Genomic DNA, 22892 nt, shown 5'->3' with positions numbered 1-22892 from the left:
TTATACACTTCGATAAATGGAAAATTATTGTTCCTACAGATAGTTTTCTCCCCGTGTCGATTTAGATGATGACTCAAAGCTCATAGTGTAAAAATTAATTTGGCAATTAGCAGTGAGAATCTTATTAGATGCTAAATAAAATTTGAAGTAAATTAAATGAAAATAAAAGTTTTATTTTTATGAAATTTTACCCATCAATTTTTTGATTGACAATATAATAGTAAAAATTAGTACGAGAAATATATAGTCAATGACATGAATTCGAAGTAGTGCTTTGGATTTTTAATTTGTTGAAATATGTTATTAAATGGTGTGTGGTAGACATCTTTTCGAATCTCACATAATTTTTTCTAAAGTGCTTCTTCCATTTAAATTTGTACTAATAGTTTTTCAATTTTAATTTTTGGCCAACTACTGATGATATGTTTAATTATATATATTTTAGACATGATGATATCAAATGATTCAATATACATACATATAGATGTGTGTATATGTATATTGCTTAATTTAGAAAATATAAAATTTTAAGATATTAAAACTTAAAGTTTAATATTCTATCAACAATTAAAGAAATATATTATTTATAAAATGCATAAAATTAAATTTTGTATATGAAGAATTTCACAAGAAATCTAAAGTTATATCATTTTCTCGTTGAGTTCATAAATCATAATTATACAAAATTTCACTTTTAAATCTTGGTTGGAACACATATATATCTCAACTTTTGACCCAATCTTCCAATCATCTAAGTTGAGAAAAAGGAGAAAATGTAATTAAAATTTTCATGTAGTAATGATAGAGGAATCTATGCCGACTTTAGGCCCTTAATTTATAGATGAAGCCGAAAGAATCATTTCGACTTTATCATATATTAAATTTTTTTAAAAAAATTTATTTTTCATGGCTTGAAATTTTGACTTTTTCAAAAAAAAAAATGTCGATTTTTCATTTTCTTTAAAGTTTTAATATTTCATATTGATGTGACTATCACGTATGTAGTGTCACGTCAGAAGTCTCAAAAATGACTAAATTACCAAAAAAATAAAAAAATATAGTATTGATTAACTCTATAGAGAAAAAAAATGTAATAAAACATACAACATACGAATATAGAAACAAAAATTACAATTTCCCCATAATTTAGACTTTTACTCTTGCTAGTTGACAACAGGAACATAGAGCATTATTCCTTGGAAGTTAATAGATGTTATTGGGGATCAGCATGTGCAGACCGTCGTCTTCCTACAAATTTTAAAAATTATTTTGAAAAAATTAATTTTAATTTATCACATAGATTTTTATATTGTATAATTTAAATGGTGTTAAGATTGGTCTGAGATTACTTAATATGTGATTCATGGTTGGGTTAACAACTGATGAAAATAATCTTGATCTAAAATGGTCAGTCGATTAACTTTAATTTATGTGAAAGTGTGGAAATAACTCAATTAGTTGATGCAGCAATATTTTAGTCAAACTGATAAACAAAGCATGAAATCAATAAGGATTTTGTGTGTGTGTGTGTGTTAGCATTGATTGTGTAAAAGAACTTAAATGAACACATAAGTTTGTTTCTGGAAGTTCGAGAACCAAATCTCTCTATTTCTCCCCTTTTTCTGTCTGCAAAAGAATTTCAATAAATGATTTTGATTTATACAAATCATCGTACGAACCCATGTAAGTTGTTGTATATGTAACAATACCTCATACAATTGTCAATAAACGTTACGTAGTATCTTTTACCCTCCTCTAGTTTGCACAAATTTTAAATCACCAAGATCATTATGTAGTTCTAGAGGAGTTGTACATCTTTAATATGATGGAATGGAAAAGCATTTTGATCATTTTTTATTCAGCACATATCTCGCATTTATGTGCCGAATAAATGTTGTATTTAAGAAACAATTATAAATTCATCAAACGTCGCAGAGTATTAAAATTTATGTGTTTTATTAAAATTTACACGAGTAAACAGAATTACTACTTTTATTGCCATCAACATTATATTATGACGAACTCTTGTTACGTTTATCTCGAAGAGGATCTCATCGAGATACCCTTTCCAAATAAAATTACCATTTTGGTCTGTACAAACTTATTAGACTCAAATACTATCTAAACTCATGCTTGACCAACAACGAATCTGACACGAGGTTTTTTCTTATGTCTGGAACATGAAGTACATCATTAAGGGTCACTTCTATCCCTGACATGATCTTCAAGACCACATTTTTAAGTCCAACTATATTCCGATGTAGCAGAATTCCCCGTGTAAAGTTTCTTTTAGAACTTGGAGTATATGTGGAGAAACATATCTTTATCGGAGCATATGTATCAAGTTTCATCCATGTCCACCCACTATTCATTTGGGTTATCCACCATGTTTGTCTAAAAAATGACTGCATATAAATTAAGTTAAAAAAATCAAAACCATGTTTGTATTTGTTAGAATTCGCTAACATCATCTTCAAGACCACATTTCCAACACGTTGATGTCACACTCTCAATTGAGAATCCTAGCATATTCAGTCTGTAGAGACAAAAAGCCTTAACTTATCTAAAACCGATCTGTCATATGACAAACCTGAAGATAAACTCTAACTTCTACAACTATTATTCTTCATCTTCTGAGAGTCGAAATGATCTGAAGGTTGAGTACAGATGCAGCGATGAATTGTTGAACAATGATCCTTGGCGTTATGACGTAGTAGATGTTGAAGTCATGATCTATTATGCTCGAATTTATTCCTCAAATGAGCTAATATGACTGTGAGGCGTGAGCATTATTTTGGATGAACCTATGCTTGAAAGATTGAATATCCATTGTGATTTGAAAACATTGGTGTACTCTTAGGTAATGCTGAAAATCCTTTCTCCGTGTTCTCATCAGTCACTCTCTGGTTGAGGTCTTGAAGTCTCTCCTCTGTGTAACAGATAGCTTCTTTGACGTCCATAAATGATTTATTCGAAACTCATACCCATGTTTGAAAAATCTTATTGTACTTTGTTTTTTACTGCAGCCGCATTAATTTCTATATGATTAACATTTTTTCATCGGTTCTGGCCAGATGGATTTAGGGTTTGGAACCAACTTTTTTATCAGATTTTTTTTGTTTTCGTCAAAACTTAATATCCTATCAAACGAATACTTGTTTATCGATATTTTTGGGTTTGTTCTTATAGGAATTGAGCAGATTATCTGTTTTCTATATCCTTGAATCAAATGGATTCCACGTCACATGGCGAGTAGCACAGACAATAATGAAATGAAAGGAACTACATATAATACGAGGAGTTCACCATTTAGATCTAATTTTGTCCCATGGCACGAGAGAAATCGGTAAAGCCAAAGCGAGGAACCACTAGTATCAATTTAATTAATCTGCATAATTTTTTTGTTAATTAATTTAAAATATTATCTTATTCACCAGTTTGTTCAAATTTGTCATGATCCCGCAATAAAAAAAAAAATAGAATTAATCACATTATCAACAATTGGTGGGCAATTTCTTTTCATAATGAAAGCAGCCACAAGAATATAATTAATATTAAGGACACAAGTGGTTATGATGCTACTGAATTAAATTAATTATTTAATTACATTTTATTCTAACCACCACATCATTAACTAAGGGTTTACCCTAAGCTATTTGTTATTACACCTTTATTTTCTAGTCGAGAAAGAGTTAGTTACAATTGAGTCTCGAATCCGAAGTCTTTATTCAAATCATGAAACTTTCGTGTCAGATGAGTTATAATATATCGAAAAACCTCTAGTTTGTTAGATGGTTTAGTTAATTTGATCATGACATGATATATAATTAAGGGAAAATTAGTAAATTTGGCCATTATGTTTGTCTTTTTGAATTTTTTGTTATAGCTACATTGTTAAATTTCACTTTTCATCCATTATATTTGCTTCTTTTGCAATTTAATCGTTTTTTTATGCATTATTCTAAGGTGACACTGATGTGACATTACCATGATACTTATACGTCAAATACCATATAAAAAAATTCCATAAAAAAATATTAAAATTACAAATAAAAATACCAAAATTGTCAAAAATGAAATATACTAACATATAAAAGATCAAAATCACATAGATATAATACAGGAAAAGAAAAATTTTCCCTATAACAAATAGTGTCTATCAAATATATCTCAATGAGTAGAAAATACAATCATATACTAGTACCGATTTCTAAAATAATAAAGTGTAGGACCGAGCGCTTGTCGCTTTACTAAAAGCTATAGCTAGTAGTAATGGTGCAATTCAAATCTTATAAACCGCACAGCAGCTCAAGCACCACGGTTCGATCGCTCTACCAAGCAGGGACAATTATTGCACCTAACAATCTCCCTCCCAATAGTTGCACTCCTTGCAATCAATGAGAATCGAACCCGTGACCTTGGCTCTGATACTAATTGTAGGACCGAGTGCTTGCCGCTTTACCAAAAGCTATAGCTAGTAGTAATGGTGCGACTCAAATCTTTTAAACCGCACAGCATCTCAAGTACCACGGTTCGATCGCTATACCAAGTAGAGACAATTATTGCACCCAACATAAAGTATATATAATATTAAAATACGTATTAAAATATAATGTATTAATGTTTAATTCACAACCTCAAGTCATGATTTTCATTTTTCTAAATGAGTTGGTTCCCCCTCATTATTTACTCATCTCACTTCCTTAATTTGCTTATTTTCTTTTTTTTCCCCCCTTATTTTATCCTTTATTGTTTACTCTTCTCCTCCTATACATTCTTATTCCTATAAATTTGAATATTCTCTCGGTTCTTTTTTAATAGTTAATACTTACGTAGAGGTCTTAATTTTTGGATGATACATTAAAAATTTTAAACTTTATATAACAAAATTTTAAAACTATAAACATATATATTTAATAAAATAATATATTCTAACTTCTTGAATGCTATAATCATCCACATAAAAAAGAATTTCATCGTCTCTTTCAATTTTAATTTTTTTAATTTTGAATATCCTTTTGTGAGTTTGTGTTCAAAATGAGAAGCTAAAACTAGATATTAAATTTACAAAAAATTTAAGAGAAATAATGAACTATAGTCTGAAACTATATATAAGTGAAATTCGACGAATATTTTTATTTTTTGCGTGAGTACACATATCTCTCATGTCGATCAACGAGTCATTTTTAGTGTGTTTAATATTTGTAATATTCATTCGTAACTTTTTTGTGCTAAACGTAATAATTTTAAAATAGAATTTAAAATGACTAAAAATTGAAAGAAACAGTCTAGTTTAATTTTATTTTTTGTGGATGATTTAGCATTTATAAAGAGTTGGGACATATTTTTTTTTATAAAATTTATTAAATTCTTCGCAATTTTATCATATAAAATTTCATGTTTTAACTTCATCTAAAATTGAGTTCATGTTTGTAAATAAATATTACTGACTAAAGAACAAAGCGAATATTGAATTCTATAAGAATAGATTAAATAAAAAAATAATAAATAAGAAAGAAATAGAAAATAAGAAGAAAAAAAGTATAAAAAAAAAATAAGAGTAAAGAAAAAAGGACGGACTAAAGAAAATGAGGAGTAGAAAAGAAAAAGTAAAAAGGAAAGAACAAGAAGAAAAAAAAATAACATGACACATGTCAATTGATTTGGGAGGAGTAAAGTTTCGGGAAGAGCATAGACTCCCCACGCCCGTACAGAGATTGCATGCACAAGCCAAAATCTTAGATATGAGGTCCAAGTAAGATCTTGACTTGTGTCAAAATACGACACTTGTCAAAATCCTAACCAGTGTATGTGATATCTTGTGAGACAAGGTAAAAATTAAATATTTAAAAATGAGTTTACAATGGACTGTAATGGACTTCTATAGCAACTTGGGTTAATCATTTTCGTAAAGCGAGGACGATTAAGAATTAATTGTTATATAGGGGGTCATTGTACAGTCACGCAGGAACGGGCCCGAGCTCAGGACGTGACAGAATGATATCAGAGACAGTCACAGACAAGAAACACCGAGAAATAAGTGCTATACGAGGCAAAGTGTTACATGCATGAAAGCCACCTCTTGTACCTGCATCAAAGTTCTACATGACGGGAGCCACATTTTGAACATGTAGGAGCCACCTCTAGATTCTCGGAGCTGGTGGATCGAGAGGTCAAGTCGCGATGAGGACGTCGCGTTCTGAAAGAGGAGTGCTTGTGATACTTTGTCCCACATAGTAAAAATTAAAGATTTAAAAATGAGTTTTTAATGAGCTACAATAGATTTCTATAGCAACTTGAGTTAATCATTTCATAAAACAAAGATGAATACGAAGTAGTTGAGATATAGGCTCATTATACGGTCACACAAACGAGAACCTGGGCTCGGGACGTGACAGTGCCGATAGCATCTGTACGGATAAGATCAAATTCTCTCGTTTTATCTCTCTAGTATACTTCTTTACTTCAACGGAATGAATCCCTTTTAGGCAAAAATAAATGGGACCCTTTTTTAATTGATGATTAGATAGTGACGTTTAAGTGGCACCAACAACAAATAAGTGTCAAGTTGATTTTAAAATATTTTTACTGATTATGGACTGCATAATTAAATTGATGTACGAGGAGATTTTGTAAAATATTTTTAAAATCAATCGTTTGATTTAAAACGATACATAAATCTCGGATTTCAAATGAAAATAAAAAAAAATAATAAACCAAAGGTTAGGATCGAAATATTGAAATATTTTTCATTTAGAATTCTGATTAAACCTGGCCTATATAATTCGAAGACGGAAAGTTTTGAACATAGAATTTCATATCAAACCCTTAGTGTAATATATTGAATTTTTTCACATTTAATCCATATTTTTTGCTAGATTTCTCAATTTTAGCGGAACAATATGTTAGCTCATATCAATAAAATCAAATTTATAATATATTGATTAGACTACCAAAAATATATATTAGTCCAAGAGTAGGTCTCTTGTGAGACGGTCTCACGAATCTTTATCTATGAGATGAGTTAAATTCTACTGATATTCATAATAAAAAGTAATACTATTAGCATAAAAAAATAATATTTTTTCATGGATAACCCAAATAAGAGATCTGTATCACAAAATACGATCTGTGAGACCGTCTCACACAAGTTTTTAACTTAATTCCAACTTGATGACCAATTTTAAATTTAAAAGTTATTTATTTATTAATTAACACGTGTGAAGCATTGGCTCGTGCGTATTTTATGTGCATGGCTCTAACTTCTCCCTCTCCGCGTATAAATACCTCTGACACTCCAACGGAGTTCGCAAATTTTGTCTCCTCACTTTTCTTGAAAAATATAAAAATATACCCACGATTTTGCTCTTATTTTTTCCGAATCCTAATTAGTTGCAAACGAAAAAGATAAAGGAAATTGTGCTGATTCCTTTTCTGATATTCTGATATATCTTTGTTCATTGCAGTAATGAGGATATCATTGTCTGCCTGCAATCAAGTACAACCACTGGTGAACTTTCCGGGTAGTTTGATCAATATGGATCAACTGATACTTCCCCGGCAACGCCGGAAGGACAAGGTGGTGGTGGTGATTGGTGCCACAGGCACCGGTAAGTCTCGGCTTTCGATCGACTTGGCTAATCGTTACGACGCCGAAGTTATCAACTCTGATAAAATGCAGATTTACAAAGGTTTAGACATAGTGACCAATAAGGTTACGGATGAGGAACGTCGTGGAGTGCCCCATCATTTGCTCGGAATCGCCCCTCCAGACGAGGATTTCACGGCAGGCGATTTCGTGTACCATGCATCCCTTGCTGCCGACAGAATAACGAAGAGGGGCCGGTTGCCGATCATCGTCGGAGGGTCGAATTCTTATGTGAAGGCGCTTGTGAACGATAACATCGAGTTCCGGAACAAGTACGAGTTTTGCTTTCTTTGGGTGGACGTTTTGATGCCAATCCTACATTCTTTCGTCTCGAAAAGAGTCGATCGAATGGTGGATGCTCGACTCGTGGATGAGGTCAAGGAGTTTTTCGACCCCTTGGGAGATTATACTCGTGGAATCCGGCGTGCTATCGGGGTACCGGAGATGCATGAATATTTCAGAAATGAACCATTTCATGATGATGAAAGTAGGGTTAAGATTCTTGAGGAGGCTATCAAGCAAATCAAATCCAACACTTGCATTTTGTCTTGTAGACAACTTCAAAACATTTTGAGATTAGAGGGATTATTGGAGCGGCGGATGCATCGCCTCGATGCCACTGAGGCTTTCCTCAAACATGGCGACGAGGCCAATGAAGCTTGGGAACGATCAGTGGCAAAGCAGAGTATCAAGATCGTGGACCGTTTTCTCTCGAGAACTAATACCACACAAATGTCCTCAACCATATCGCCAACCCACGTGCCAATTATGGCACCCGTCCCATCAATCTTTCTTGGATCCACCACTGCCACTGCCGTCGTGACCGCCACCCGTTAGTGTGACCATCATTACAAATGACAATTTCTTGAGACCTTTTGCCTAATAAATTCATTGTGTTTATGTCTTCAATCCGGTGTTTTCTTGTTACATAAAGGAGTGCATATTGAATTTGAGAGAATAAAAAATGTTGTAGAGTAGCTTGCACGGTTTCCCTCGAGAGACAAAAAAAAGAAAGAACACGTGGAAGTCCATGTGGCGAGCATGGATGAAGCCATGTGGCAAGCAAGTAAACTTTTTTTTTTCCTCTTATTTATCGTGAGTTTTTCCTATGTTACACCTGTCGTATTTACTGTCCTTCGATTTGATCAAATTTGTAACTTTTGTTATCATGTCACCAAGTACTCATATTGGTCATCCGTACAATTGGGATCTTTTGGAACTAACTATTAATAGGTCCTCGTAGGGATGTGTAAAAAAACAAATGATTAAAAAAATGATATCAAAGGCCCCTGAACTTTGTCAATTTGCAAATAGGCCCCAGTTTAAGTGATGTGATGAATCGGGTTTCATGAGTTGTATTATTCTTGGAGTTGACAACTCTATGGTATAAAATAAACTTATCGAGTGGTTATGCGACACAACCATCTTCTTTTTCAATGTTTTCTTTTTTTCCCCCTAAGATTGGAGTATCGTATTCCTTGTGGAATCCAATTTTACTCTTTACCAATCATTGAAAAAAATGCAAGCCAGTTGCTCAAGTTCTATATGTCGATTCTTGTTTTCCTTGGCATAACGGGTTCGTCGTACAAGAGAAAACTTTTCCGATTAGAATTTTATGGTGGGAATATTGCAATTTTTGTCTTTTAGCAGTTTGTTTGCCTATCATATCAAAATTAGCATTAGTATTGTGCGTGGCACGTTCCGAGCTCATACTCTTAAAAACACGACTACACAATGAGTTTCTACAAAAATTATTTCTTAATCATCGTTTTACGAAAATGATTAATTCAAATTATTATATTAATCTATTATATCTCATTATAAACTCATTTAATGTGTTATATTGTATCACAATATCTTTCAACATTTTGATAATTTTAATCTTTTTTCATCGGATTGTATGTAATATTATATACATAAATGTCATGTTTACTTCAAGTTGACGTCATATTGGCGCGCAGGACGTTATTGTCATAAAGAATAAAAAGTGCAAACGAAAAATATACGTGTACATATCAAAATTATAATTTTTATTTTTGTAATTATATCATTTTACGAAAAAATGATTATATCAAAATGTCACAAGTCCGCTAAATTTCATTTCAAAGTTATTCATATCATTCTGACAGATTGAAATTTTCAATTTTTTTAATTTAAAAAATAATTATTATGCATGCAAAATAGTGATGGAAGTATCAAGTATAGTTCTACATATAGTGTTATGTTTTGATACTTTTAATTTAAAATCTACGTTGGTGAAGAAACAGAACTTCGAGATTACATCAGCAATATACAAAGTAGAAGAAGAAATGTTACGTATTAGGAAAATCTAAAATAGTTTCAATTAAGGAGAAGCCAAATAGATTTATCTCTCTTATCTTAAACATTTGCAAGTTTATCAAAAACAACAATTATAATGATTGTATAAATCAAAATTTTTAAAGTATATAACAGTCAAATCATCATATTTTGACGTTTTGCAACAGTCTCAATTCTCAAAGATCTATATCTCTGGAACATGTCGACCCGATCTATACATGTAATGAAAAGTAATATATATGACAAAAAAAAATATTTTTCACTCAAATCAAATTATATTACACAATATAATTTTTGCCATAAATTTTTTTTTTAAACTCAAATCGGCACATATACACAACATTTTTCATAACATAATTAACAAAAAACAATACTTTCGCAGTAGAAAATAATACTTTAGATATTTAAAAAATATTTTAAATGTGTCAAATACTTTTTTACTGAAACCAACATATGTTACATAATATTTCTTCATAGCATAATTAACAAAAAAAAATGATAATTTCAAGTGAAAAATAATAATTTTGATATAAAAAGTAATACTGTTATGGATCGAGCCGGATGTCTCACAAAATTAATATGTCAAACGTTATCACATGAGCTTTTGTGTTCTCCTAATAGAACATCTATTGTTTATCAATAATTTCATACCAAAAATTACACTACCATAAAACGTATAAAAATCAAATACGTGAAGATCGATCATTTGTCGTCATATCAAAAAATATAATCATCTGGAAATTGCATTGCATGGTGAATATACACTTGTAAATTTTGATAATTTTTGAAAAAAATTAATTAGAGAAAAACTAAAATTCATATGTAATTTGTAATTATAATAAGGCAATGCATGTCAGATAAAATGCAACTTTCATCCTAACATTTTTGAAAGCATATTTGTTGGAGATCGATGAAATAAGAGTAAATAAATAACCACTTTTAGGTTTCTAATTGTCTTTTAAAAAATATTCTTTTTTTCTGGAAAGAACTTCAACTTTTCCGAATTCCACTCGGTTTTTACGCTGAAAGACAATAGATTCTTCGCTAAATCAATATTATAATTCTGATTCTATTCTTAAACAAGACTACGAAAACGAATATATAATTATGAATAATAAACATTTTAAAAAAAATATATGAATAATAATTTTGATAAAAACCACCAAATTAAATCGTACCCAAAAATTAGATTAAAAATTAGGAATAGTAGAATTTAAAGTTTTAAATCTTTCTATATAATTAGATTTTGTTCCACAGGTTTGCACTAGATTTGACGTTCTTAAATTACACTAAACTTCCACATATGTTGATAACAAACTAATCTTTAAATACAAAATTCTTCATCCCTTTAACTACTTAAACTACATATCGAAAAATTAATGGACGAAAACCAAATTGGGCAAGTTATTGGATAAAAAAATTATTTATATATGTATGTAAATGCATAAATAATTGGAAAAAACTCGTTTTCGTTTGCAGGATCAGCGTTACAGACGACAAATCCTTGTCGATTTGTTCACTCTGCTTAGTTTGTTGTAGTAAATTAGTTTGTGGTTCTCTACTTGTATTTGGCTTCCAATCGCTTCTCTGTTAGCAATTTATTTCTCTTATATTTAATTTAATATACATAAATATTGAAAAATAGTAATGTAGCATGCTGTTACATATAAAGGACTAGGTGAATAGTACGGAAATAGGGTGTATTTTCCCAATGAATATGCATCATAAAATTGACATTTGATGTGTTGTAAAAATCCCACAAAATATTTGTCAATATAGCGACAGTGATTTGGAATAAATGGAAATGGAACAATTTAAGGGCACCAAACAGTTGTGAAACGATGTTGCCCGTATATATGGGATCAAATTCCTATTCATTGTTAACCAAACACTTATANTACATATTGAATGTGATGAAACATAGAAAAAATATATATCAAATAAGTGAATGTCACCTCATCGATGCTCACATAATTGTACGGAGTGAGTGCGCAACATATATAACTTTGAATCAAATGAATATAATATATTTGAAATCAAGTATACTCAATTTGAGTTTTATCCAAAATAAAACCTAAATATTTCAATTTGGAAAAGCCCAAATGAGAGGCCCATAGTTTAATTAACTTGCTTCGATTCTATCACAGGCCCAGCCCATAAATTTTAGAAGCAAAAAATATATTCAAAGCTTCTTTTTTTTTTTTTAAAAAAAAAAAAGAAATTAAAAACGAAAACCTAAATTTTATTTTAGTCCTCTAGTTATGATTTGCTTTATTTTATTACACAAAAATTCAAATTTGATTGATGAGATGCACTATGTAATATAAGCTTCAATAGCACCATGGATTTTATTAATACATGACTTATAAAAATACACCATGAAATCGACAATGTAATCCTCACACACACCTTCCACCGGATTTATCTCGAATTTCCAGTCGATCAGAGTCGTGTCGTTGCCATAATCCACGAGCTTCAACGAGTTCGAAGATCCATCTAGGCCTACATTACTTGCTTCCATAGTGTAAACATAGCTGTGAGATAAAGAATCCATGAATACTAGCCTTTCTTTTATCCAAGACCTATCACCATCTTTTTGGGGAAACATGAAACCAGACACTAATCGGATGTAGCCGGGGACGCCTTCCTCTCCGGCTATATCGGTGCAGTTCTCGATCATTGGCATCCATTCGTGTAGTCTGCTGCTTTTTGATACTATGTTCCATACTTCGTTTATCGGGCCATCCACGATGCCTCCTACCGATCCCCGCCACCTCTTTTTACCCAACTCATCTGTCTGCATGCATGAGTTATATAATGAAATGTTACCTCTCCAAATCAAATATCGAGTAATATATATCAGCAATATCCGAGAGAAAATAAAAACATCAAAATTCAAAATATGCCAACTTATCTTAAGAAATTGGATATTTTACCAAAATTTTCTTAATTTGAATTAATTTTACAACGTACCATATCCATGAATGATTCAGCTTCCAAACAGAAAAGGAACTCCTAGCTCTTACAGATTTAAAGATGAACAAATTCCTATTTCTTCATGATAATTAAGAGCACTTCTTTCTTGAAATTATTGAGTTGTTTGTATGACGGCTTATATATANAATATATATATATATATATGAGAAATTTGTAAAATAAATCATATCAACTATTTTTTTTAAATGCCTCCTCGAGTGTATATCAATATATATATAATCTGATAATTTCTTCTAAGAATGCTGCCATATTTCTTGTGAAAGTATCCTATTTGCAGTATATTAATAATTTGACATGACAGCTGGTCTGAGTTAACAAGGATGAATTCGAGAAACAGCTTTGGTTTCTACAAAATTACGAAGTCTACTTGAATTTACACAATTTTTAACTTGGTAAAATTTAGATTTATATCTTACTCAACTTGATCAAAAGCTAGTTCAACTGAGAATTTGTATATTTTGCATGCCCAAGATTACTCCGATTTTTTTTAAAAAACTCAAGACCTAAGTTTTTGCAGTAATAATATTTTAAAATCATTTTTTTCTTCCGATTTTAGTTTTCTCTCCGAAAATAGATGACATGAAACCAAAAAAAGTTGCTGACATGATAAAGTCAAACATTACTAACGTTTATACTATGGCATCAACATTTCGCTGAAAAATGATTTAAAAAATTATGGGATAAAGTACAATATATATATCAAAAGATTGACATAGATCAACATTTGTTTCCTCGTTCAAAAAAGTGCAATATATATATATCAAAAGATTGACATAGATCAACCTGAACATAAAATAATTGGTCTATTATTTTGCAAAAATTTCGATACAAAATTGACTATGTTGTAAACTTTTTGTATCAAAATAGACAATAATTTTATTTAAAAGTACGTTATCATATTATTATTATTTTTTGAATGAGAAATTTTCGAAAACATAATTTTATGTTCTCGGCTTTCAGATAAAAATTCATCGTCATCGAGTCATTATCATATAATTTGTATTTGGATTGATAGAGTAACTTTATAGAATGAAAAACATAAACTTCAAATTCATCACTTGTATGTTTATGTAGTGTTTCATATTAATTAGTATGAATTTCAACTTCATTTAATAATGAAGTCAATTGAAATTCATTCTAGTTTATATAATTAATGTGTACATAACTAAAGTATAAAATTAAGATTTTATATATTGTTTTATTGTTAAAATAAAAATATATAGATTTCGAATTCATTCATCAAATCTAATTATTCGTAGAGTAGGTCTCTTGTGAGACGGTCTCACGAATCTTTATTTGTGAGATGGGTCAATCCTACTGATATTTACATTAAAAAGTAATACTTTTTCATGGATGACCCAAATAAGAGATCTGTTTCACAAAATACGACCCGTGAGACCGTCTCACACAAGTTTTTGCCTTATTTGTAACTTTTCCCACAAAATTTCGGAAAATTTCGGAAAAAATTTAATTTTTGTGAATGAGAAAAATTGAGAGATAAAATTTATTTTTGTAATTAATAATTATAATTTCAAAATTTTGAGGTAAATTTAACAAAAAAATTAGCAGTCATCTTCTTCCCGCTAACGAACATAACAGAATCCGCAGCTCCCCACACACCACACACTAGTCAGTTCTCTGCAAGATGAACTTCCCTTTCTTCATCTCCGCTCTCATGCTCCTCCTCCACGCCGCCGAATCCTCCGCCACAACTGTCGGAGTGACCTACAACACCATGACCCCGGACGTCCCACCGCCGGAACACGTAGTCCCCGTCCTCCAGTCCCTTAAGATCTCCGCCGTTCGACTCTTGAACCCCATCCCAGCCGCAGTCCGCTCCTTCGCCTACACGAACATCAGCCTCCTGCTCTCCGTCCCTAATTACCTGATTCCTTCTTTCGCCGCCAATCGCTCCGCCGCAGACCTCTGGCTGTACTCGCATGTCCTCCCCTACCATCCTCGTACCCGAATTTCTCTCATATCCGTCGGTTCTGACGCAATAACCGATGTTGCTACTACATATTCCACGCTGGACCCTTCGACTATCCTCCTTTCCGCCATGCAGAACCTCCATCTCTCTCTGCGGGACCTCGGGGTTCACACCATACGTGTTTCCACCACCTTCTCATTCGTCGAAATAATGACGACTTCGTTCCCCCCTTCCGCCGCCGAATTCCAGGAACCTCTCAGTTCTTTGATCCTCAGGCCGCTGCTTCAGTTCTTGGACGAAACCAACTCTTCCTTGTTGATCAATCTTTACCCTTACAATGTCTACAGAATAAACTCTGAAATACCAATTGGATTCGCTCTGTTTCAAGAAAACCCCTTCAATTTCCGAGACGACGTTGTCACGGGAGTCCGTTACAGGAATCTATTCGACATGATGGTGGACGCGGTTGTCGCAGCAATGGCAGTTGCCTGGCAGGAGAATATTCCGGTGATCGTGACCGAGACCGGGTGGCCGAGTGAAGCCGAGCCTCAGGCTGCAGGAAACTATGCAGAGATGTACTTGAAGGGGTTGGTGAAGCACTTGAGGTCCGGGTTAGGGACGCCTTTGAGAAAAGAAGGGGTGACTGAGGCATACGTCTACCAGTTGTTCGACGAAAGCGATTCAAAGTACAATGGTAGCAGCGCGAATGGTACATACGATTATGCTTCCACGAGAGAAAGAGCAGGGCAACACTGGGGCATTATGCATCCAAATTTGACTATGAAGTTCAAGGTTGATTTCTCAGCTTCAACATGGATTCTTGGGAATGATAAAAGATTGGTGAAGGTGGTTGTTAGACTATGTGCATCTCTGTTAAGTGTTTCGCTTCTACTTTAATATGCTTTCTTTACCTGAAATGGGAATGCAAATGTATACTTCACACTCTAGGCACTGTTATCTGTCGAGAAGTTTGTTTTTAGGACATTCTTCATCTGTGAATTTGATGCAACCTAGTGTAATTCTGTGACCATATCAAAGGTGATTGTAGACCTATTATGGCTGATTTTAGTATTGTGAATATTGAGCTTCATTGAATCAGTACTTCATGCTTTTCACTGATAAAGTTTATGTGGCATTTATGTGCCTAATGGTGTACATGTATAGCCTTTTGCATGTTTGAAGATGTGATGAAAGCTAACAAGTGGTATATATGCATTTTAGGCGAGTAATGGTTGTGTTTTACAAGCAAAATTTGATTTGAAGTTTCCAAGGTTTATTCCCCTTGATGTAAAATGATTCTATAAAAAAAAAATGTATGAAACTAATGCTACATTTGGATGAAAACATTTAATGAGATAGATTTGAAATGATTTTAGTGGTACGTGATTTGAAATTTTATCATATATGCATCTCAATTGTTTCATTGTATTCTAAAAGTGCATTGTCACTCAAATTTCAAATAGAAAATGCAAAATGGAACCCCAATGTATTTTATCAAATCCCAAGGTACATTATATTCGTTATGAAATATATAAAGAACTCTTATTATAAGTTGCACTTAATTTTCGCAAAATATAAAATTTTCTTGAAAAAATTTATATGAAATAAGTGTCCTTTCAACAATCAATCTTGTCAAATATTTGAGCAGCCGGGAAAAATCTTCATGCTGATGGCATTTCAACTCACTTTCTTGATTTCAAATATCCCAAGAATTGTTCTTCCCCTTTATAAAAACCACACCAAGGGTTCATTTTCAGCAACCATCACATATATATTATGAATATAGGATCACTTCATTCTCATGTCTTGATCTTTCCATTCACGGTACAAAGCCATGTAAATGTCATGCTAAATCTGGCATAGATATACACCATTTCTGGCTTCCAGGTCACCTTCTTAATCCCAGAACATATTGAAAAGGGTTCCCGCTGCTCGAACATTCATGCCCGTTTTACGCAGTATCCCAGTTTTCACTTCAAAACGATTTCGGATGGTCTGCCTAGCAACCATCCAAGAACAGGTGAAAGAGTAAAGGATCTTTTCGAATCCATAGATATTAAAATGAAGCCACAGTTCACTCCGAAATCCGATCCCTCGACTCTACACAATTGGACCGTTGCACGCACATAAACATGCAAGGGCATCACACGCACAAAGTAGCCTTACCAAGGAGGACAGAGAATGCTGTTATGGCTAGATGCTCAACCACTGAAATCTGTAATTTTTGTCAGCTTTGGAAGCACGACGGTTTTAAAATGACAACAATTCATAGAGTTTTGGCATGGTTTGGTGAATAGTGGGAAACCATTTTTGTGGGTCATACCCGGTAATTTGATCAAGGGTGGAAGACAGATTCTCGCGAGTTTATGGAGGGGAGTGAGCATCGTGGAAAAGTGGTGGATTGGGCACCACGGGATGAAGTTCTATCTCACCATGCAATAGGTTGTTTCTGGACTAACAGTGGATTGTATTCAACACTGGAAAGCGTTTATGAAAGCGTGCAGTTGATATGCTGGTCATTTTATGCTGATCAACAAGTCAATAGTAAGCTTGTAGGGGAGGTGTGGAAAAAATTGGGTTGGATGAGGGAGGATCATCGTGTGCAAATTTGGTTCGTCTGATTGAAGACATTAAACTTATGAATGAACCAAAGTCTATTTAAACAGAATAGCTATGAGATAATTACACATCCTTTTAAATAAAGAAGTTCTGTATTCAAATGATACAAATATTTTCAACGTCAAACTGAGGCACTGAGGGTTGGGAGAGAAAATGTCACACGACAGCTACTCATACATTTCTATGCATAATCCTAGTGCTCGGACTCATCTCTTAGCTACACACATAACTATATCATACACATGTTTTTCTAAATGTTACCACTCGAACAACATGATGTAACAAGTTCAAGAAACACACGTTTCTGAATCAAACAAAATCAAATCGCATAAGAAGCTTAACAGAATTATACTTATCTCCCTTTTCCGAATGTAGTGGAACTGCACGGATACCTTTTCTCAACTCTGATACTGGTAGACATGTTTGGCCAGCAAAATCATCCTTCTCCGACATATCATACTCGTGAACTTCAATCCGAAGCAGTGCCAATTCAGGAGCTCTTAATGGAAACTCAAACACCTCATCCCAATTAGGTATCCAATTATCTTCAAGAGCCTTTGTTTTCTTCATCACGGTATCACCAGGCACTCCAGCAATTCCCAACTGCACGTAGAAAAATCTAGACATAAATTAACCTACAGTATCATACACTTTGAATCCAATGCCGCACACAATTAAAAATCCAATCAGGACAATGGAACTAACAAGCATGCAGAAGAGGGCAAAAAAAAAAAACAAAACTATATACCCTTGCATAGAAATCAGGAGGAGAGTATGCATCAAAGTGTGTTTTCTTGAAGTCATAATACCATCCTTCACCCATAAACACTGTCACCTGTTTAACAGAAAGCAAGCGCGGATGAATCAAAGTCAGATTACAGAAAGCTTTAGTAGATATAGGGTTATTCAGCAGTTTCTACAAAAACATCCATCTTACTCTCAAAGTAACTTTGATAGGCAACATATCTTTAGGTTCGAAGACTTTGCCATCTGGACCGGCCTTTAATAAAAAGTCCGGTTTTTTAACATATCCGCAACCACCATTAGCCTTGAACATGCCATGCATTAACCAAAGTGATCTTCCATAACCCTGTTGCAACATAACAAAATTAGGTTAACAACCTGTAAGTTATTAATTAATCAAGGAATAAAGCTGAACATATTAAGTTTGGACTTAGGATTTTGGTGAAGAAAATAGCACTTGATTTCTTCGCTTTCATAAAAAACTTGAAAAAAACCCACTCACACAAATCCCATTTCAAAACACATATTATTTCCTTCATACTTAACTCAATTTAGATATTTTTAAACTGATACTTGACGGCCCAAAAGGAATATGTGGTGGAAATATTTTACAACTCTTTTACTCTTCTTTCTCACTTTACAATACTAATTCTGGGTGCCAACAGAATGTAAAAGAGAAAATGATGGCTCGGAATGCCAATTTGTCTATCAAATTTTAGTATATTGTTTTAACAACTTATATTACATAGACCTTTTATCATTTTGCCTTGAATGTTGAAACTACAAATAATGGCCTTGAACTGTTGACCTTTGGTATCAGTACATTTATAAATCTTTGACTCAGTCTAGAATTATCTGTATTCTTAATCTCCTCATCGACTAGACAAACTTACCTGCATGTTAAATGCAACCATTTGAGCCCCATGCATCCATCCAATTAGTGGATTGTAATTTGATGAGTCAAATCGTATTCCCTTTGGGTATACTCTCAGCAAGTTCCTTTCTGTAAATCTGAGAAAAACAACCATGAAATGTTACGAAGTCCAAAAACACATAGACAAGTTCTAATGAAAACAAGAGATTCACTGATGAAGTATTACAGCTATAAAACTGCAGTAATTCACAACCTCAGTTTTGAAGCTACAATGGATTTCGCCAATTGTTGTAGAGATGGTATGCTAATTTTAAAAAGTTACAAGACATTAAACTCTTTCTAGGCACTAAAAAGACAAATAATCACGAAAATAATTTCTTCCGACATTACTATTTTATACCCTACTCGTGATCCGGTTCTCTGATATATTTTCATCATTACTTTATCAGAAGCTATATATTTTATCCCTTAATCGGTTTCCACAACACAACTTATTGTCAATCCCAACATGTCCATAATTTCCTTTTTATAACCAAAAGGAACGGTCTGAAATAAAACTATTCCATCTACACCACATTAATTCATAAAGCATGCTTGTTAAAAAAAATCATAAAGCATGCAAATCTAGAAAATTAAGAAGTACCTCACAATATCTTTTCCATAAGTTAAAATGGCCTTTCGCAGCTCATTCTCACTCAGGCTAAGACGTCTTACTTTATCTGGATCCACCCTCAGCCAGTCCTGCATTCCGCCTTTTCCTTTTCCCGCATGAATAGCAATCAGGTGCTTATATTCCGGTGCTGCATTCTGCTGTGATTTAGGATCCTCTTCATATTCTTCATCGACCTCATCTAAATCATCATCCTAGAATGTACACTGAGAAAAGGCTAAGAATTTCAGAAGATGAGGCAAACATAAATGATGTGAGTTGTACAAGACACCTTATCATCATCAATATCAACTCCGAAACTTTTGACTTCTTTCCCCCAAGGTCCCTCCTTGGCAGATTCTTCTGCCGTATTTAATCCGGTGTCTTTTACGTCAACACCCTTCGCCTGTAGGTATTCCTTGGGTGGCTTGGTAGATATAATCACCCTTTTCTTTAGAGATTCTGGGGAAGGAAACTCTTTCAAGCATTCAGGGCCAGGAGAAAACACCATATCTCCAAATGTTTGAGTTATCATCTGATTCAGTCACAGGCATAGTGATTACGAAGCAACAAAAGCACCTAACAACTTGTATAAAGTATAAACTCCATAAACATACCTCAGCAACTTTAGATTGAAGATCAGGAGTAAGATGATCTTCCAGAGTTATTACAACAGGATATTCCGACGCAATAAAAGCGTATTCTTTGATCGATCTCAAACATTTGATGAGTTCAACAGGAGTGGTCAGCGTCCTGCAGAAAAGAAAAGCAAGGAAAGAAACAACTAATAAGGGAATGAAGAGAGTATAAAAGCTTCGGACAGGCAAACACATGTGCAGGAATTAGTGCAACACATTCTTTCAGCACAACTAGAGGACCTTTCTAAATGTTTGGGATTGGGGGCTGGGTATTACAGCTGCCACGGAATCGGAAAAAAATGCGAATTTTCAAGGCCAATTTCTCTGAAAATTCAAATTTGACTTCCCAAAATTATGTTGTGTACCCCCACCCCCCAAACATTCTGAATCGTTGGTCCGCCCCTCGTACATTTGCACAATTATACTTTTGGAAAGAAAGAGAAGGCAGAAGGTGACGGTAATCTAATGTATTTGGACAATTGCATTATAATAATCCCTTTGAATTTGAATATCTAATATGATTAATTCAGACACGGCCATTTTTCATGGCAAACTGCATATCCAACTGCTTTTTCTCTATCCACCCTGCATATGCTTATATGTTCATAGACAAAATTACAAGCGATTAGAGCTGCAGAATCCTCATGATGGAAATACACATTGGATCAAATATATTTGATTATATCATCAAAGGTCATAAATTTGAGACTTGAACATGGACAAGACATTTTGATGGAGAGGTAACATGGACAAGACATTTTGATGGAGAGCTTCCCTTGTTATGAATTAAACTTGGTTCGATTCTGAATTAACCTGGATCCAATTTGGCTTAAGGAACTAGGGGTCTAAACCAACAAAAAAGGTATCATTCCAAACTTTTCAGAACTATTGGGCCTTCTTATTTTGTAAAATTAGTATTGATTTTGTTGCACATTCAATTTGTCCTTTTGATCTAGTAACTGAAGCTGCCAAAAATGTTTAAGCTCTTATATATGCTAATAAAGTTCATGTGGTGCTCCAACCACCACAATTCTGGCAGTGGGTGGAGAATGGACCCTTGTTCACTCTTAGATTGCCCTCAACTCTTATAAGTGTTACTAGAAATCACCTGCCTGGACAAATCACTCTCCAAATCAAAATTGCATTCTTCTTAGTTTCACTCTTAAAACGTCTTATGGTATCAGGACATTTTCAAGCCAGAAATAAAAGCAGAATTATAGCCACCAAACAAAAAAATGTACGATCAAAAGCATACCTCCCATGCAGAACATTAATAGTGTCTTTAGTGGCACTCGGCCATATATCCAACTCAATAACTCGTACACCATTACGCAATGCATTTATTATAGGGACATCACTACAGTCACTACTGAGTTGATTCCCGGTTAGATAAGAATTGTGGCCAGTGTATACGAAGTAATGAGAGAGTGGAGCATCCATATCATGGTGAACCTGGAAAGCCGGAATTATTATTGGATAATTGGAAGAAAATCATTTTGTTTAGACAAGTAAGACATGAATATTATCAAGGTAACTTACTTGAGTAGTAAGCACAGAAAACATGAAACAGAAATAATTAAGATAGCACAAAGTTTTTCTCACAAATTCTAAGTGCTTACAAGAAAATTACGTTCGAAAGAAGTTCAAAACAATAATATGGGGAATGAAAGAAAGAACCCAACCAACAACAAATTAAATCGATCGAAGAATAATTCAAACCAAAATCCAATCACAGTCCACAAATCCCACAACTAAAAAAACCTCACACTGATGAGAAAATTACCCCGAGTTTCGGATTAAGAGGAGAATTTATATCCCCAAACAAATATCTAAAAAATGCCTCAAGATCCAGCCCCCGTCGATGAAGTATATTGAGATGCTTCAGCTCACTGAGGCTATCCATTACAGCCTGCGCATCCTCCACCGTGGCACTCTCCTCCCTCTGCACCTCCACCAGAAACCGCCGCAGCTCATCCAAACCCATCACGCCCTTCTCCGAGTACTCATTGAATATAGCCTTGATGTCCTCCGGCGCCTCAGACGCCGCCAGCCGGAAACGCCGCCGGAAGCAGAAACACACTTTGTAAGTCTGTTTCGACATCGATAATCACTAGATTATATCAAATTCGATCAACAACCCATCAAAATACGAACATGCACGAAGCTGTTCCTCTTGATTTAGCTTGAAAACAAAGAAAAGAACTTGAACTAAGCACTAGACTATTTGAGCACCGTTATCGGTGTCCAAAGAATATATTTTTTTATTCCAAATGGATTTAATTCGGCCAGCTATCCTCAGATTGGACGTGATAATGCAAGAAATTTTGGATTTCGTTATCCTCCACGTGTGGACGTTGAGCATCAGAAATGGTAGTTCTTTGTACGTAAACTTTGCGTTTGGCCCTTCTATTATCTTTGGATTCTGCACCTCGTACGTTTTGTTACCTAACTAATCTTAGTTTATCATCGTTTTT

At 33.7% G+C, this 22892-nt stretch overlaps 3 protein-coding genes, 1 long non-coding RNA gene and 2 pseudogenes across 4 annotated transcripts; 4 read left to right on the top strand and 2 right to left on the bottom strand.

The window, feature by feature from the left end:
* Positions 1 to 7317: 7317 nt before the first annotated feature.
* On the top strand, positions 7318 to 9205 carry LOC140973902 (adenylate isopentenyltransferase 5, chloroplastic-like). Its single transcript, XM_073437032.1, has one exon. It carries the CDS (start codon positions 7469 to 7471, stop codon positions 8483 to 8485), a length of 1017 nt encoding a protein of 338 aa, XP_073293133.1. The 5' UTR covers positions 7318 to 7468; the 3' UTR covers positions 8486 to 9205.
* A 3004-nt stretch (positions 9206 to 12209) lies between these two features.
* On the bottom strand, positions 12210 to 12770 carry LOC140972600 (lachrymatory-factor synthase-like; annotated as a pseudogene).
* Positions 12771 to 14534: 1764 nt separating this feature from the next.
* Positions 14535 to 15974, top strand: LOC140972280 (glucan endo-1,3-beta-glucosidase 13-like). Its single transcript, XM_073434730.1, has one exon. It carries the CDS (start codon positions 14610 to 14612, stop codon positions 15789 to 15791), a length of 1182 nt encoding a protein of 393 aa, XP_073290831.1. The 5' UTR covers positions 14535 to 14609; the 3' UTR covers positions 15792 to 15974.
* A 393-nt stretch (positions 15975 to 16367) lies between these two features.
* Positions 16368 to 17808, top strand: LOC140972599 (7-deoxyloganetic acid glucosyltransferase-like; annotated as a pseudogene).
* Positions 17550 to 22791, bottom strand: LOC140973900 (phosphoinositide phospholipase C 2-like). Its single transcript, XM_073437031.1, has 9 exons — positions 22202 to 22791; positions 21674 to 21870; positions 20398 to 20533; positions 20073 to 20315; positions 19775 to 19995; positions 19151 to 19268; positions 18451 to 18603; positions 18262 to 18348; positions 17550 to 18116 (listed from the first exon to the last, which is right to left on the bottom strand). Exons 1-9 carry the CDS (start codon positions 22517 to 22519, stop codon positions 17823 to 17825), a joined length of 1767 nt encoding a protein of 588 aa, XP_073293132.1. The 5' UTR covers positions 22520 to 22791; the 3' UTR covers positions 17550 to 17822.
* LOC140973901 (uncharacterized) lies at positions 20540 to 21403 on the top strand. Its single transcript, XR_012174698.1, has 2 exons — positions 20540 to 21158; positions 21189 to 21403. It is a non-coding gene; the product is annotated as an uncharacterized lncRNA (long non-coding RNA).
* Positions 22792 to 22892: the final 101 nt, after the last annotated feature.

This window comes from Primulina huaijiensis, chromosome 3, assembly GCF_012295235.1.
Source record: "Primulina huaijiensis isolate GDHJ02 chromosome 3, ASM1229523v2, whole genome shotgun sequence".
NCBI classification, from domain to species: domain Eukaryota; kingdom Viridiplantae; phylum Streptophyta; class Magnoliopsida; order Lamiales; family Gesneriaceae; genus Primulina; species Primulina huaijiensis.
The sequence above is the reverse complement of the archived record's forward strand: the minus strand, read 5'-3'. Positions and strand labels throughout refer to the sequence as shown.

What these genes read in the sequence shown, in the direction of transcription:
- LOC140973902 (XM_073437032.1), top strand. Translation starts at nt 7,469, where the DNA reads ATGAGGATATCATTGTCTGCCTGCAATCAAGTACAACCACTGGTGAAC.
- LOC140972280 (XM_073434730.1), top strand. Translation starts at nt 14,610, where the DNA reads ATGAACTTCCCTTTCTTCATCTCCGCTCTCATGCTCCTCCTCCACGCC.
- LOC140973900 (XM_073437031.1), bottom strand. Translation starts at nt 22,519, where the DNA reads ATGTCGAAACAGACTTACAAAGTGTGTTTCTGCTTCCGGCGGCGTTTC. An exon ending in CTCTTAATCCGAAACTCGGG is followed by an intron (nt 21,871 to 22,201) that starts GTAATTTTCTCA and finishes CCGGCTTTCCAG; the next exon opens with GTTCACCATGATATGGATGC. An exon ending in TGGTTGCATTTAACATGCAG is followed by an intron (nt 18,604 to 19,150) that starts GTAAGTTTGTCT and finishes ATGTTGCAACAG; the next exon opens with GGTTATGGAAGATCACTTTG.